This window comes from Brienomyrus brachyistius, chromosome 21, assembly GCF_023856365.1.
Source record: "Brienomyrus brachyistius isolate T26 chromosome 21, BBRACH_0.4, whole genome shotgun sequence".
In the NCBI taxonomy this organism is placed as follows: domain Eukaryota; kingdom Metazoa; phylum Chordata; class Actinopteri; order Osteoglossiformes; family Mormyridae; genus Brienomyrus; species Brienomyrus brachyistius.
In genome coordinates, this window is record NC_064553.1 from 2,823,044 (window position 1) to 2,838,486 (window position 15,443).

At 41.9% G+C, this 15,443-nt stretch overlaps 1 protein-coding gene across 50 annotated transcripts in view; it reads right to left on the reverse strand.

The window, feature by feature from the left end:
* LOC125716772 (NACHT, LRR and PYD domains-containing protein 12-like) overlaps positions 1–15,443 on the reverse strand; it is an 80,227-nt gene that overhangs the window by 12,990 nt on the left and 51,794 nt on the right. Inside the window, exon 21 of one of the 50 annotated variants that reach the window (XM_048989477.1) lies at positions 15,175–15,245. The exons of the other annotated variants lie outside the window; for them this stretch is intronic. Coding sequence (XP_048845434.1) covers positions 15,175–15,245 — 71 coding nt within the window. The remainder of the gene's footprint in view (positions 1–15,174; positions 15,246–15,443) is intronic. 50 annotated transcript variants of the gene reach the window in all.

Here is a 15,443-nt window from a genome sequence, read left to right on the forward strand (position 1 = left end):
TTTCTTTGATGCTGGTGGTTCATATTATGTTTTGTCGTCCTCCTCGCCCGTCAAAAAATAGATTTTTTTTACCTCTAGCTAGCAGTCTGAGTCACGGTGAGGTCGCGGATGTGGATGCGTGCAGGAGACCGACAGCCCGTGCGGTTGCTAGGTAATAAGGGAAGCTTTCGTATTTCTGCTATCAAGCAAATAACAGTATAGACATGTACAGGAACAGTTCGTATCCCAGGAAAGAATATTCATTAAGTACAGATCCCAGGAAAACCAGGACAGGTGGCAGCCCTGTTCACACAGCACTAATAAACCTTCCAGGTCAGGGGGGTCAGTTACTCTCCCACAGGGTCAAATTATATCAGCGACGCAAAGCCAAAAGGGGAAGGGGTGGGGGGGGGGTCAACTGCCAAAGGGGGAGTCTAAGGGGGCGGTCAAGGGGGGGTCTGGATTAAACTGAGTTTCTGTCTGGATTCAGGCTGCGGTTCGCCGAGTGAGTATCCCTGCTCTGGATAGAGAGCCCCCCCCCGTTTCTGTAGCAGGTTAGGATGCCGCGCCCACGATCGGGGGGCAGACTGGGTGGGAACGGAAATGTCACTTTTTGTTTTAGACTCCATTACTACCCTCAGTCACTGTAAAATCTGTGTTTGTTCCACATTATCACTAAAACCAAGCCTGGATATTAATCCATGAGGAGGAATAAACTGTATATTTATACATTTCAAACAATGTACATGTAAACCTGCTAGACAGGATGTGTTTCCCCACCCCCACGTCACTTACAGAGCTGTCCTAGATGTCTTCACCACAGGCAGCAGCCTCCAATGCTGGTTATCTGATCTGAAGAATTTCTTCAGATCAAACACATCCAGCTCCTCATCTGACATCAGCATCACAAAGGCCAGAGCTGAGTACTGAGCAGGTGAGAGGTCTTCTGCTGAAAGACGTCCTGAATTCAGGTGTCTTTGTACTTCCTCTACTAGAGAATTGTCACCCAGTTCATTCAGACAGTGGAACAGGTTGATGGTCCTTTCTAGAGGTAAACTCTCCTTTATTTTGTCCTTGATGTATTGGCCTGTTTTCTTAATGTTATGTGAACTGGTTCCTGTCTGTCCCAGTAGCCTCTGCAATAGAGTCTTACTGGAGTCTGTTGAGAGGCCCAGGAGGAAGCGGAGGTAGAGGTCCAAGTGTCCATTCTTGCTCTTTAATGCCTGATCCACTGCAGTCTTCAGCAGGTCAGCTGATGAGTTTGACAGAAACACGTATAAAGCAGCGAGATACTCCTGGATGCTCAGATGCACAAAGCAGTACACCTTCTCCTGGTACAACCCATACTCCTCTTTAAAGACTTCTGTGCACACTCCAGAGTAAACTGAAGCTTCAGTGACATCAATGTCATTCTCTGTCAGATCTTGCTCATAAAATATGAGATTGCCTTTCTCAAGGTTGTCGAAAGCCAGTTTACTGAGTTTTGAAAGGAATTCCTTGCTGTACGTATTATGCTCAATGTCATCATTTGTCATATACTTGTCATTTTTTAAACTTGTCTGAAAGATCAGGAAGTGTGTGTACATTTCAGTCAAAGTCCTTGGAATTTCTCCCCTGTCAGTCTCACTTAAGAGTTTCTCAAGGACAGTGGCTGAAATCCAGCAGAACACAGGTATGTGGCACATGATGAAGAGGCTCCTTGATGATTTCACATGTGTGATAATCCTGCTGGCCAGGTTCTGATCACTGAATCTCCTCCTAAAATACTCCTCCTTCTGGACATCACTGAACCCTTGTATCTCTGTCACCCGGTGGATGCAGTCAGGAGGTATCTGATTGGCTGCTGCTGGCCGGGAGGTTATCCAGAGGAGAGCGGATGGAAGCAGATTCCCCTTAATGAGGTTAGTCAACAGCACATCCAGTGACATTTGCTTTGTTACATCAAACCAGCTCTCATTGTTCAGAAAATCCAGAGGAAGGCGACACTCATCCAGACCATCAAAGATGAACAAGACTTTGTACCTAAACAGCTCAGTGGATTCAAGTGATTTCAGTTCTGGGACAAAGTGGAGAAGCAGTTCAATCAGACTGTATTCACCCTTAATCAAATTCAGGTCCCGGAAAGGAAGAGCAAATATGAAGTGAACATCCTGGTTTGCTTTTCCTTCTGCCCAGTCGAGAATAAATTTCTGCACAGAAATTGTTTTCCCGATACCTGCCACCCCTTTAGTGAGTACAGTTCTGATAGGTGTCTCACGCCCACATAAGGGGTTAAATATATCATTGCACTTGATTGTAGTATCTTCTGTTAGCCTTTTCTTGGATGCTGTTTCAATCTGTCTCACTTCATGTTCATCATTGACTGCTCCAGTTCTACCTTCAGTTATGGAGAGATCTGTGTAAATCTCACTGAGAAATTTTGGCTGTCCTTCCTTGGGTTTCCCTTCAAATACACACTCATATTTCTTCTTCAGGTTACATTTGATTCTGTGCTGACATTGCGACTGAAGTTCTGAAAAGAAATGAGAGGTGAATCCACAAACCTTTAAAGAATATGCATTTTTAACTCAGACAAGCAAAATAAAATCAAAATAAAAGATAAATTGAAATGTCCTACATATTTTTTTCATATACTATTATACTATGGCAAACCAAACACGCACACAGAATGACACACAGCTCTTACTCTTCTGCAGTAAGTCAGCGAGATCATTTTGCTCCATGGTCCTCAGGATGTACAGTGTGATCTTCAGAGCTCCCTCTCTACCACAGATCTTCTGCATCTGACCATCACTGTCCAGGTCGTTATCCTCCTCTGGCTGAGGCTCAGAGCATTCTGGGTAATTCTGATCTAGGCACCTTCTGAATCTCCTCAGCTCATCCTTCAGAAACATTTGAGCTTTTTCCTCTAGCAGCTGAAATAAACAGTTAGTTTCATTATTATTACTGCCGGCATCATATCGTTTTAGAATTTCACTTGTTAATTTGCAAATATCTTCCCTTTGATGGGATGAACTACTAATTGTACATCTGTAGATGTTTGCCAATTTAGATAAAATAAGAAAATAAATTTCAGCAACAAATGCAGACCTTGAAGATGGATGAGAAGCCTCCTTCATGTGAATCTGAATCACATCTTTTCAGTTGGTCTCTGTGAAGGAAACACAAATATCCATCCATTAATCCATCCATCCTACTACCACTTACCCTGCTTTGGGTGGGGCAGGGTGGGGGGTCTATTTCAGGCAACACAAGGCCTAAGATACATGTTCATCCTGCAGGGTATTCCAGTCCATCACAGGGCACATACACACACAGAGGCTATCAAATGTCATGCGGGATTTAGAAAGTAGCCTAAACACTTGTTTGTGGGCTGCAGGTAGAAACCCATGCGATAGAGGGAGAGCGGGCAAGCTGCACACAGACAGGGGACTGCAGGGGATGTGGACTGGGGATGTGGAGCGACAGCACTGCCCTCTGTACTGCTGCTACAACAGTTATTTTATGGAGAGACAGAGGTCCTGCTGCACCTCTAACTGCCTGATTGTTCCAGTCAAGCTCCACCATTTGTGACCCTCCAGCACAAAACTGTACACGTGGGTCAAAAATTAGAAATTAGGATCATGGTATCAAATAAAAGAGCACAAAAAATCCTCAAAAAATATCTAAAAATATGGCCATGCGACTTCCATACGGTTTTATGCTGGAGGGTCACATTTGTGGTTTAATATCGTGGGGACATGAGTGATTTTGTAAATGTAGGAGGGTCTTCTGGTAAAACAATATAGGCTGAAAACCTACAGGCAGACTATTAAACCCAAAATCAAAAGTTAAAGTATGATGCATCCATTATAATGTTTTTTCCTCATAGCTTATATATGCTTCTGTGCCGTTTGACTGAGAGACTGCGTGTTTTAAACAGTGTTTGTTGAAATGCACATTTACCTTTGATCTGTAGGAAAAGGTCCCTCTCTGAAGGTAGGTGGCTCTTCCATTGACCCGTCACTCTTCACGGAGACACAGCTGGGTGCAGGTGAGCCTGCTCTCTCTGTCAGGACCCTGTGGGCGGCGAGAGGAAACAAAATCCTTATAATATAAATTTTATTTTGTTACATTTCACAAGCAAGTATTTGTAATTTGTAACAACACAATACTTGATGTATTCCTGCCCGTCTCTGTCTGGAGCAGATCTCTCTGTAATCCAAAGGTTTTAGCCCCATCACACTCAGCAAACATGGCACGACCGCCTCCCCTTTAGTGCCATTAGCTTGGACAATAAATCTGAACCGTTCACAATAAGCAGCTCAGCTCTCCACTGTTTCATCAAACTGCCTGATTGTTCCAGTCAAACTCCACCATTTGTGGTTTAATATCGTGGGGACATAAATGATTTTGTAAATTTAGGAGAACCTTCTGTAAATCAATATAGGCTGAAAATCTACAGGCAGAATTTCAAATTCAACATCACAAGTTAATAAATGATGATTATAAAGTTTTTTCCTCATAGCTTATATGTGCTTCTGTGCCTTTTCACTGTGAATCTGAGTGTTTTTAACAGTGTTTGTTGAAACGCACATTTACCTTTGATCTTTAGGAAAAGGTCCCGCTCTGAAGTTGATTGGGGGCTCATCCTTTGACCAGTCACTCTTCATGGAAACACAGCTGGGTGCAGGTGAGCCTGCTCTCTCCATCAGGGCACTGTGGGCGGCGAGAGGAAAAAAATCCTTATAATATAAATATAATTCATATAATATGGAGAGAATCACATTAAATCTTCAGTTGTTCAGCCTTCTGCTCTACCTGCCCTGAAGCTCTTGATGCAAACAGGCTTGTTCACAGTCGGCTTTAATGTCCCATATAAAATTAACATACCGATATGAAAGGTTTAGTAACACGGTCACCACCTCCATAGCCAGGAACCCTTTTACTTTTATGTTATGGTCTAACTACAGACCCAAAGAGACATGCATGCCAGTGGGCTGTAACAGTCATTGTACCATAAATCACAATGTTCTTCACAACGTGACCCTGACAGGGTTCCCGTCTTACTCAGGTGTTACTCCCATGGTCACTGTTGTATTTCATTAAACATAAATATTACTCAATGCCATATTTTTGAGAATATGGATTTTTGGAAAACACTGTCACTTCAGCTAGTTAATACAAACCTAGACACTATCGGGACAACAATTTCTTCCCCATGCAGGGTGGGGGGGAGGGACAATAAATTTTACTTAATAAACGTAATAAATGATGAACAAACCTGAATCACTTAAGTCTCAAAGAAATACATTAAGTTAAACCTGATGCTCTGTAATTACTACCTCTGTTGAAAATGCTGGAAGGTTTTTTTTTATGTCTGTTTGTAAATAAGCACAAAAACACACCGGTTCTGTCTTACCTCTCAGTTCTCCTTTTTTTACCCACTGAGGGACCCGATTCAGAAGCATCTCCTCTCTCCTTACGCTTCACTGAGGGACCCATTTCAGAAGCATCTCCCTCCATTTCTGCGCCGATCCAGACCAGATCCTGCTGGATCCTCCGTGAACATGAAGGATTAACAGATACATACATAAACAGTATCTAGTACTCAGCACTTCACAGTGAATTTACACACAGGGGTCTCCAGTCTGTGACTCTGCCACATTCCATATGTAATATTACACCTACTGAAGTAACTGAATGTCGAATTTCAGGGAGTTTGTGCCAAGTGTCATTATTTTATACATGAATAATTATCGGAAGTCTACGATGAGTTGGCTCCCCATCCTGGGTTATTCCCTGCGTTACAGCCATAGCTTCCAGGATGGGCTCCGGACCCCCATGACTCAGCATAAGACCAACGGGTTTAGGAATCAGATGGATGGAATTATCGGAAGCATGGCTGCCTGTAGCTACACGCCTGTATGCACTCTGTGTACCTTTGGCAGTTAGACTTGTTACTATATGCTAATGTTGCGTGATTTTTTTTTGTCTTTAATCAGAATTGAGATCATTATTTTCTTACATAATTCTTAAGCAGCATATTTCTATCGTTTTGTATTTCATACCATCTTTATAAAACTGGCACAAACAGTACAAACAGTACAAAGACATGCACGATATATCAGTTCATGAGTGGATTACAGGCCCCCGAGCGATGGCCCCCACCCTGTGAAGGCAGTCTGGCCATTTTTAGATTAAGTCACCATGTAACTATGGCAGTGCTAGTTATGTAATAAGGCCCAGGGCTGTCTTGGGTACCACAGCGGGTTTGGATGTTGTGGCCCCTTCAGTGACCTAGGGGACCATTGGCATCAACTTTTGGGTGAAATCCTGTGGTAACTATGCAGTGCTAGTTGTTAGGGCTCAGCACACTGATTAGTGCAAACTGTGGGTTTTGGGGCCCCAGGGCCCTTCAGTTACCTAGGAGGCCCCAAGTCCTGTCCTCCATTTGTGAAGACAGTCAGCAGGCATTTTTAGATAAAGTCCTACTCTGGACAGCCTGGGGGGAGCAGGCAGCTTGGCCACAAGCGATTGTTCTAAGACTACATGGGAAGCCTGGCCCCCCCGAAATATGCCAAAATAACCGAATTAATCAATTTGTCAATGTAACCTAATTTCATTTGCAGCTGAAAGTGTAATTCATGTTCCAGCTGAACCTCAATGCTGATCATTCCGTGGAAGTTGTTTTTCACAACATAAACGTTAGTTGTCCTTTTAAAACAGGATAAATGCAGCCCATAGATGCCCACTGACACTGTGCTTCACTGGAAGTCTATGGAAGGCTCCTGTACGCTTCGTCTAAATGTAGAATAGAGAAAAGTTTGTTGGTCACTATGTTCTGATCACATGGTTTTGGAGCCCGACTGGACACCATGCTTCTCTGGGAGTCTATGAGAGCTTCATCACTGCTTCTTACATACACTTTACAGTCAACCCTCATTTATCGCGGTTAATCAGTTCCAGACTCTACCTCGATAAGTGAATTTTCGCAAAGTAGGATTCTTTATCTATAAATCGAATATTTTCGTAGTTAGAGCATAGAAAACCTGTTTATGACCTTCTAAACACGGTTTTTAAAATTATTTAGTCACCATTACTGTTATGGTTGCTGGACAAGGAAGCAGGAACGAGGAGACGAGGAATCAGGATCGAAGGATGTATTTGGAATCACTCCAAATGCAGGACACAGGAACATGTAACATCAAAACGTCAATGACAGACCTGGGCCTACAGACTCTGACGTGGACTTAAATACACCTGATGAATCAAACTGACAGGAAACAGCTGGTAACGATCTGGGCTGCACACGTGGTTTATAAGGGGGCGTGGTCAATAAGGGGCGTGGCTCACAAGAGGATCGTACAGGCAGGTCATGACAATTACACTCCTATTACCTAATATATTAGACAAAACAAGAGAAAATAAGACATATTAGATGTTACAAATATTATACTATTATTATTGTACATTTAATTACGAAGAGCAAAGATGCTTCCAATGCGTAGCTGCAGCATTTAATGTCATTTTGAAAAATTCATGCCCCAACTTTGTAGGAACAGTTTGGGGACGGCCCCTTCCTGTTCCAACATCACTGCACACCAAAGCACAAAGCAAGATCCATAAGGACATGGATGAGCGAATCTGGTGTGGAAGAACTTGACTGGCCTGCACAGAGCCCTGACCTCAACCCGACAGAACATCTTTGAGATGAATTAGAGCGGAGACTGTGAGCCAGGCCTTCTAGTCCATCATCAGTGCATGACCACACAAATGCTCTCCTATAAGAATGGTCAAAGATTCCCCCAAAAAACAAACACACTCCTACACCGTGTGGACAGCCTTCCCAGAAGAGCTGAAGCTGTTATAGCTGCAAAGGGTGGGCCATCTCCACAAGAAAGCCTATGTATTAAGAATGGGATGTCATTAAAGTTCATGCGTGTGTAAAGGCAGGTGTCCCAATACCTGCGGCAATATAATGTAGTTATAAGAAAACGCGATTCGAAACAACGCGATTAGCAAATCGCAAAGGCTGCGATTTAGGACATACATTACACAGCAGGGTTTAAACTGTTGCAAGAATAGTTTTCCAAATTCATGCCCTGCTTCCTGTGTGACAGTCATGCTCACCAATCAGTAGTGGCCCGAGAGGACGGAGTACACGCCCACAAACAGCAAACACGTGAAACGCGATGAAAATGCGGCATTTTCTTCTTGCCTAGATTGTTTCATAAAGGCTCTGTCATCAATAAAATCGGTGACCTCCTTTTAACCACCAGAAGTGACATACTTCAGCGTATTACACCTTTTGTTTTTGTTAATGGACAACTGCATTAGCATAACCCATCAAAACAACGAGACAGTCAGTAATCCTCACAGCAGCGGAGTCTGAGACCCCCAAAAAAGCCGTAAAACCCATAATACAGTCGTGATTATGTCATATGTTTCTGTGCTTATGAAATGCATACTACGTTCGGAATTTTTCCAGCTTTACGATTTCAGAACAGCCACTCTTATGAACATTGCGGTTTTTGGTTGAGAGTGTTAGATATTTGCTGCTGTTAACACTAATAACACATTAGCACAAACAAAAAGGCTGCATACACCGAAGTTCTTGCTTATTTATTGTCGTGGGAAAAGGCGGCTCTAATGTTATTAGGGGCCAAGCTGTTTGCTACAAGATCGCTATTGTTTTTCTTTTTTCTGCAATTGTATCCATTATTACTTTATTTAACTTAACACATCACATCTTTAAATTCTCCTCCTTGCATTAGAATATAGACCAGTTCATATTTTACGGTATCTCAAGTGGAAATGATGCGTCATATTTTTAAAATTTATTACACACTTAATACTGAACTGAAGCTTGACGTATAAAAAAATTATGTCGCAAATGAAATCGTAATAGCAATATTGTCTGTCAGAAAAATCGCGATTTGATATTTTCTCCAAATCGTGCAGCCCTAGTTAAAAGGACATTTCTCATGTGGCTCAAATGTTTACAGGAAGTGTAGCAACCAAAGACGTGCAACCCGAACTCGCCCGATGCTTTTATTCAACCCTTTATATGCTTGAATGGTATATGCTTACATTTATATACTTACATTTTAATTGACTCGCCTGCCAAAAACCCGAAAATCATTAAAAATAGTTTTGTCTCGTAACCGCGCGTGCAAACAAACAAATAAAACTGCGTCACAGCTGCTGTGAGGCCGAATGCAAAACCAACGAAGCATTTTCAGATCACATTAAAAACTTATAAAAACGAAAAATCCGAGACCGATCAAATTAAATCCAACAAAACACAATTCGAGGGAAAAATAAAGCCGATTTCATACTGCCCTAAAAAGGGTCCAAGTTAAAGCCCCCTCCGTAAATAATCCAGCTCCCCATCGCTCCTGTCAGATTAAATCAATGCCGCTGCATGCAAGTGCGTTACACGGTCTTGTTTTATTATTAGCCGTATATCTTAACTATAATCTTACCTTGAAATACAAATTGTCTTTAAATTACTCCAGTATCGTATTCATGGATCTTCACAAAATGGCGAGTGTCCTTTAAATTGCTTTCGCTTTCTATCACGGAAGTAAACAATCAGATGCGCAGAAGGTCTAAGCAGAAGCTCCGAATTCTGTCGTAACGCATATTATGAATGATATATATCTTAATTATGATACGTCACTTAAATCATTGACACACGGCCTTAATCACGATTTACTATTCACGTTTATCGCCGTGCTGCGGCTGCTTTACACAGATCCCTGATTCCGTTTCCGTTATTATTCCATGTGTGCAGAATTACAGGGCACTTTTTACATTCTTAAATTCTCTATGACGAATTAGTGCAGAATTACCTTGATATGTTTTTAAGGTTAGTAAGAAGGTATAGCAAATTGGAAAAGAGATCCTTTTTCAAATACATTATTTCTTTTATCCTCATAGCCAAAGATGTAGGGGGGACAGGGGTGACACCAATGGTGAGATGGGGGGATTACCCCCTTCAATAATGTCATATTAAAAGAAAGATATTTTCGGTTTGGAAAATGGATGGATGGATAGATATTTTTGATGATCCAGCATGTAATAGAGATGAATGTTCCCTAATTAATCTCTTTATAATATTAAGTAAACGTTATATCTGGGATGGGCGCTGTACCCCCTGCAATCCAGAACAGGATGAGCGCTTTCAGAAGATGTGTTAATATACACAAATAAACTTACTGTAGATTGAATGTTTTTGTTTAACCCTAACGTCCAAAAATCTGCCCGCGTGAGACATCCTTTAGGTGTTTCAACAAGCTCATCTTTGGGTCTGCCGACGTCCAGTACATAGTTGAGCTGATGATTAAAATAATATAAAAAGTTAGACATCACACATGATGTGCTGGTTGAGCAAAACAAGCGCTATTTACGGGCAGCTTTGTGACACGTGAGACCTACGGAAACTACCATAGAAGCTGCTGATGATTATGGTGAGATACCAAAGAACATGACCAATATCTGGCAGAAATGTTCTGAGGTTCGGTGATCGCTCCACGCAGGCAGGAAGGAGTTGCATCACTTGACTTATTGTCATATTTCCTTTAGTTGGTTGTTTCCTGAAGCTCTATAGCAATATCCAGAGGGTTTGATTTTGGACAAGAAACACTTTACAGGGTGTGTATTAAAACTGAAACACATGGCAGCCCATCACATAATAATAAACTCAAAAAAGATTTGTTGCACATTGTACATAATATGTCTTGCTACTTCTGGAAGATGAATATTTTCTTGTAGAAAATACTTTGGTAGATTGAACACTAGGTGGCAGTATTAAGCCAATTTTAAATTGTTGCGTGATTCACAGCAACATGCGCAGCATTCAGTAGCGCGTCCTGCGAAAGGGTGAACATTCCATATCACTGTTTAAAAATAATCGTTAGATTTGTGCGCCCCTTCCTCTCTACATATAATAAAGGTTCCTCCTCTTGAATAGTAACATAAATTGATGCTACAGCCACTTAAAGGGGAAAGAGAGGCCATGACACTCACTGTGGGTGAGACTGTCTTGTGCAGTCAGTCACTGACAGAGGTGCCCGGCTTCCCATTGGCTACTTTAATGGTTCCCATTAGATTAGACCGTAGTGACTGGCATTTCAGTAACGACGTTCACCTTGCATTTAGGGGCCACCTTACCACCATCTCTTCCAACATCTATTCTAAAGGTCACACCCTCTGTCTCCATAGTCATAAGTGCCCATTACATGTCAGCCCCCCCACATCTGAAATAGGTAGATTAAGCTGGAAAAGCAGATCTAAGGCTGATTTTTACGGTCAGAAACTAGATACTTATAATTTCCCTAAATCTCACTTGGGAATGACGGTTATTTTCTGGTGACTATGATTTATCAGACCAGACGGTGGTGCTCTTCTTTCTACACGGTGAACCACGCATCTCTGCTTTAAGGCCTGTAATTATGCATGTCCTGTGGGGGGGGGGGGTCCCCAGACAGCATCAGTGCAAACTGAGGACAGCGCTGACATTGACAGACGCAGCACCGCAAGTGTGATACCTTCTGCACAACCTGATGCTGAAGCCCGATGTGAAAATGAACCACAAATGGTGCATTTCTGTGAATATCATGTGTTACATAAACACACCAGGTAACACTTTACTTGGCAGGGCACAAATAATGCAGTTTTATACTATTAGTTATGTTGTAATTAACCACAAGCCAAGTCTAAGCTACATACTGATCTCATGTTCATTCATCATTAATGAATCATGATGCATGTTTTACCTCAATCAGTTACTATATTTATTACTAAATCTGCTAATTCTGTAAACCTTTGTGAGCTACTGAAGGAACCACTGAAGGAACTACCAGGGATCTGCTGTAGTAACTGACTCATTACTAAGTATTTCTGCTCCGTCAAGTAAAGTGTCAGCAAAGGCTACTTCCCTGATTAATGTAAATCCCTGGTTTTTATATGAATTACGTTACACTAGGACAGCGGCTGTGCATTTCACCTTGAGGTTACTGATGTTTCCCAGGTTGCCGGAGATGCTGAGCTTCCTGCAGATGACAGACAGTCCGTCCACCTTTTTATAGAATATGAAGTGATTAGATTGATCGATCCTAATATACACAGGTGCCACTAAAGTTACATACAAATGCATTTTCATTATGTTTGTCACTTCCTCTGAAAATGTAGCTGATTAGTGTGACCACTGCTGAGGGGACTGATGTCAATCCTCTGCTTTTTCTAAGAAAGTCCGCATCCGTGTCTAACCCAAAGGTTATATTCTTCTATACCTCGGCCATGTTAAAAATTGGCAACATATACAATAATTTTGTCTCATGTTAATATCTTAACATCCTTTTAACAAAAGAGATGTGAAGTGTTTTTAACTCTTGGCTTTGTCAAAAGGTAAGTACTGTAAATTAAATGTGTTACAAGAGGTCTTATTTAATTAGCACATGGTTTAACACAAGCACTGTCATATTTTTAGAAATTATATATTATTGTCACAGGTTATCCTGGAGCAAATTATTTGGCCGGGAAAAAGCAGGGATGGTTAAGAAACATTTTCACCAGGATCACTTGGGGACCCAAATAAGCATCATTTGCAGGGAAGGGTGACTGTGATTCCTCTGTGGGGGAAGAGTAACACATGATTAATCAGAACTTGTCATTTAGAAATAACGGTGTAAGACGTCTTCCTCACTGTAACTTAACTGTAATGAAGCTGCTACAGTTACAGTGTAGTTTGCTTGAATGATAATGATGTAACACACTGGCCACTTCCATATATGGTGAAAAGAGAAACTTCATTTTGATTTGCTTTGAATCGATGAAAATAATGAGCTAGTTGTGTTGGTAGCTATTTATTAGTTAGTTTAAAATAATATTTAGTTACGTCTGCATATTATAACAATGTAAAAAACAAAAAACCCCACACACAGGAATTCCAATAACGGGGCCGTGACCCACTGGTTGAAACCCACTGTAATCCTATAAGAGTAGGTGGGTGAACTTCATTACCCAGGGAATCAGCTGCACAGCTTCGGAAAAATACCTTAACTAGACGCAGAATTAATTTAGTCAACAGCCGTATTAATCACAATTTCAGCATTTCAGTCAAATAAACAATACAGTAAAGTTTTTTTAATTGATAAATGCTTTTACCAGAATGTTTAAAGGCAAACATTTACACAGCATTTCTGAATATTTTTCCAGCACATAATTTTTCATTAAACACAGACAGTGCTTTTCCATCCTTCTTTAATTACAGAACATTTCTGTAAGTTCATGGCTGCAAAGTGACCCAGCTGTGACTGGCAGGTCAACTGGAGCCAGTGAGTTTGAGTCCAGTTGATGTCACAATCCTTTATTCCCTCCCCCTCCCGTGCAGGTTTAACCAGGAAGGTCTTATAGACCCGCCCCCAAGTGAACAGGTGCGCGGCATCTATATAGACAGAGGGGGAGAGAAACACACAAGCCGCCAGCAGGGGGCGCAGCGCAGAACGTGGGGCTCGTCACCAGAGGACGGAGAGTGACGTCAGAGTGAGACCCCGCCTTTCCATTGTGTTCAGTGCTGTATCTTTATTACTGCAGTGCCGATGTGAGTGTATTGTGGGTCAAATGGTATCCCATAATCTTATTCCTAAGTAGTGTGGATTAAAAAAAGAAGCTAAAATATAAAGTAAATCAGGATTTCCAAACAAGAAAAAATGTTTTTTTTTCTGGTAATTTGGAATCATATACGGTGCATCATTGATCAAACATGTTTCACATTCATTCTTTTAACTAAAAAAACACATTTAAGAAATAGCTGCAGTCAGAATAGCAACCAACTCATGAACTACGTCCATTTTCATAGTTCTTCTAGCGGTAAAGTTAAAAAGGAATAGTTTTTAATTTCACTCAATTTTAGTTTGGGTTAATGTTGTACTGAACGTTAAATAATAACTACATATGTCCTGGACCGCGTGGTCACATCCTACCCCGACGGGAAACCCTCAGTCACCGCAGCGCCGGGTTCTGCTCTCTCAGGCTGCACTTTATTTCAGGGCTCTGAGACACACTTACGCTTCGCCCCAATGTAACCTCACTCCGAAGTTTTGATGAAACTTGGCAGCCATGCCATCTTACGGTTTGCTTTTCATGATTACTTATTTTGGCATTAATTTCTGCAGTAAGAAGTTTAGTTCATCTTTTTATATTATCTTTTCCCATGTTTAAATAGGGTGACAGAGACATTTGGCCGTTTGCTAATTAGCTTGTCGGTTTTCCGGCACGGCCGTTCACTGTTAGGAAAACTTTATTCCTGCTTGTATTTCAAGCATTGAATCTAGTATATGCAGGTAAACAGTTATTATACATGCAGATTTAGTGTAACAGTGCGAGTTATGCTCGGTTGTAATATTAAAGTGAATTTATTTCCCCATAGAGTTGCTGTTTGTTTATGTTACTCCGATATGCTTTGGGAATCCGCAGACGAACAGGATAGAGTAGAAGGCCGTTAGTGTCATTGCAGAGGAAAATACAATATATGCATAAATATATAAAATGTACGTATACAGGGCAGCGTATTACCTTATCCCCCCCCCCCCCCCCCCCCCCCACTCACTAGGATTATATTTCAGTATATTTTAGTCGGAGATAAAAGGATTATACATTTTAAAAAGCAAAGATTTACCATGGATAAGCGGCAACATGTCATACTGTGATACAGTAAAAATGATTCCTCCAGTGTGCAGTGAGCTATCCCAGCATGCACCACGACACTGAGCAGTTTGGATAATAAACCCCAAACCCTGGATAGAGGGGCTCAGTGAATGAGGAGGTGAATCTGTGCAGGAGGGTCAGTCCATCAGAGGAGACTCTGTAGAAGGACAGAGCACCAGCCCCCCAGTCCAGATACACTCCTACTCTGCGGGAGTCTGAGGGCTCTATGGGTATGACAGTCTCTTTATCATTGTGCCAGACAGAGCAACTGTCAAGGTCACCACGCAGACTCCATGACTTGTCATTGGCTCCAAGCAGACAGTCATCACTCCATCCTTTCCTCCCGATTCCTCTATAAGTCACTCCTATTTCAACTCTATGTCCATCCCACTCAGCCTCCCAGTAACAGCGGCCAGTCAGACTTTCTCTGAACATAATTTGGGGCCAGCGGTCAAATCTCTCTGGATGATCAGGACATGGCTGCTTTGCCCCCCATGTCACCTTCCTGTTCCCCTCTGACAGAGACAGGCCTCTGTGTGCTGTGTTGGGGTCCAGTGTCAGCTGGCAGGAGTCTGTAGGCAGGAGGAAGAGCGATTAATACCATCAAGCAGACCGGTGTTCTGACGAGCTGAGCTACTGTCGGTTCGACGTCAGACGTCACTGCGTATTCACGTCGATGTTATACGTTAGTTTTTGGTTTTGACCGAACGTGAAATGGCGAGCGAACTTGAAATTGAGGACAGACCCCCCGATCTTAAATCAGCAGTGTG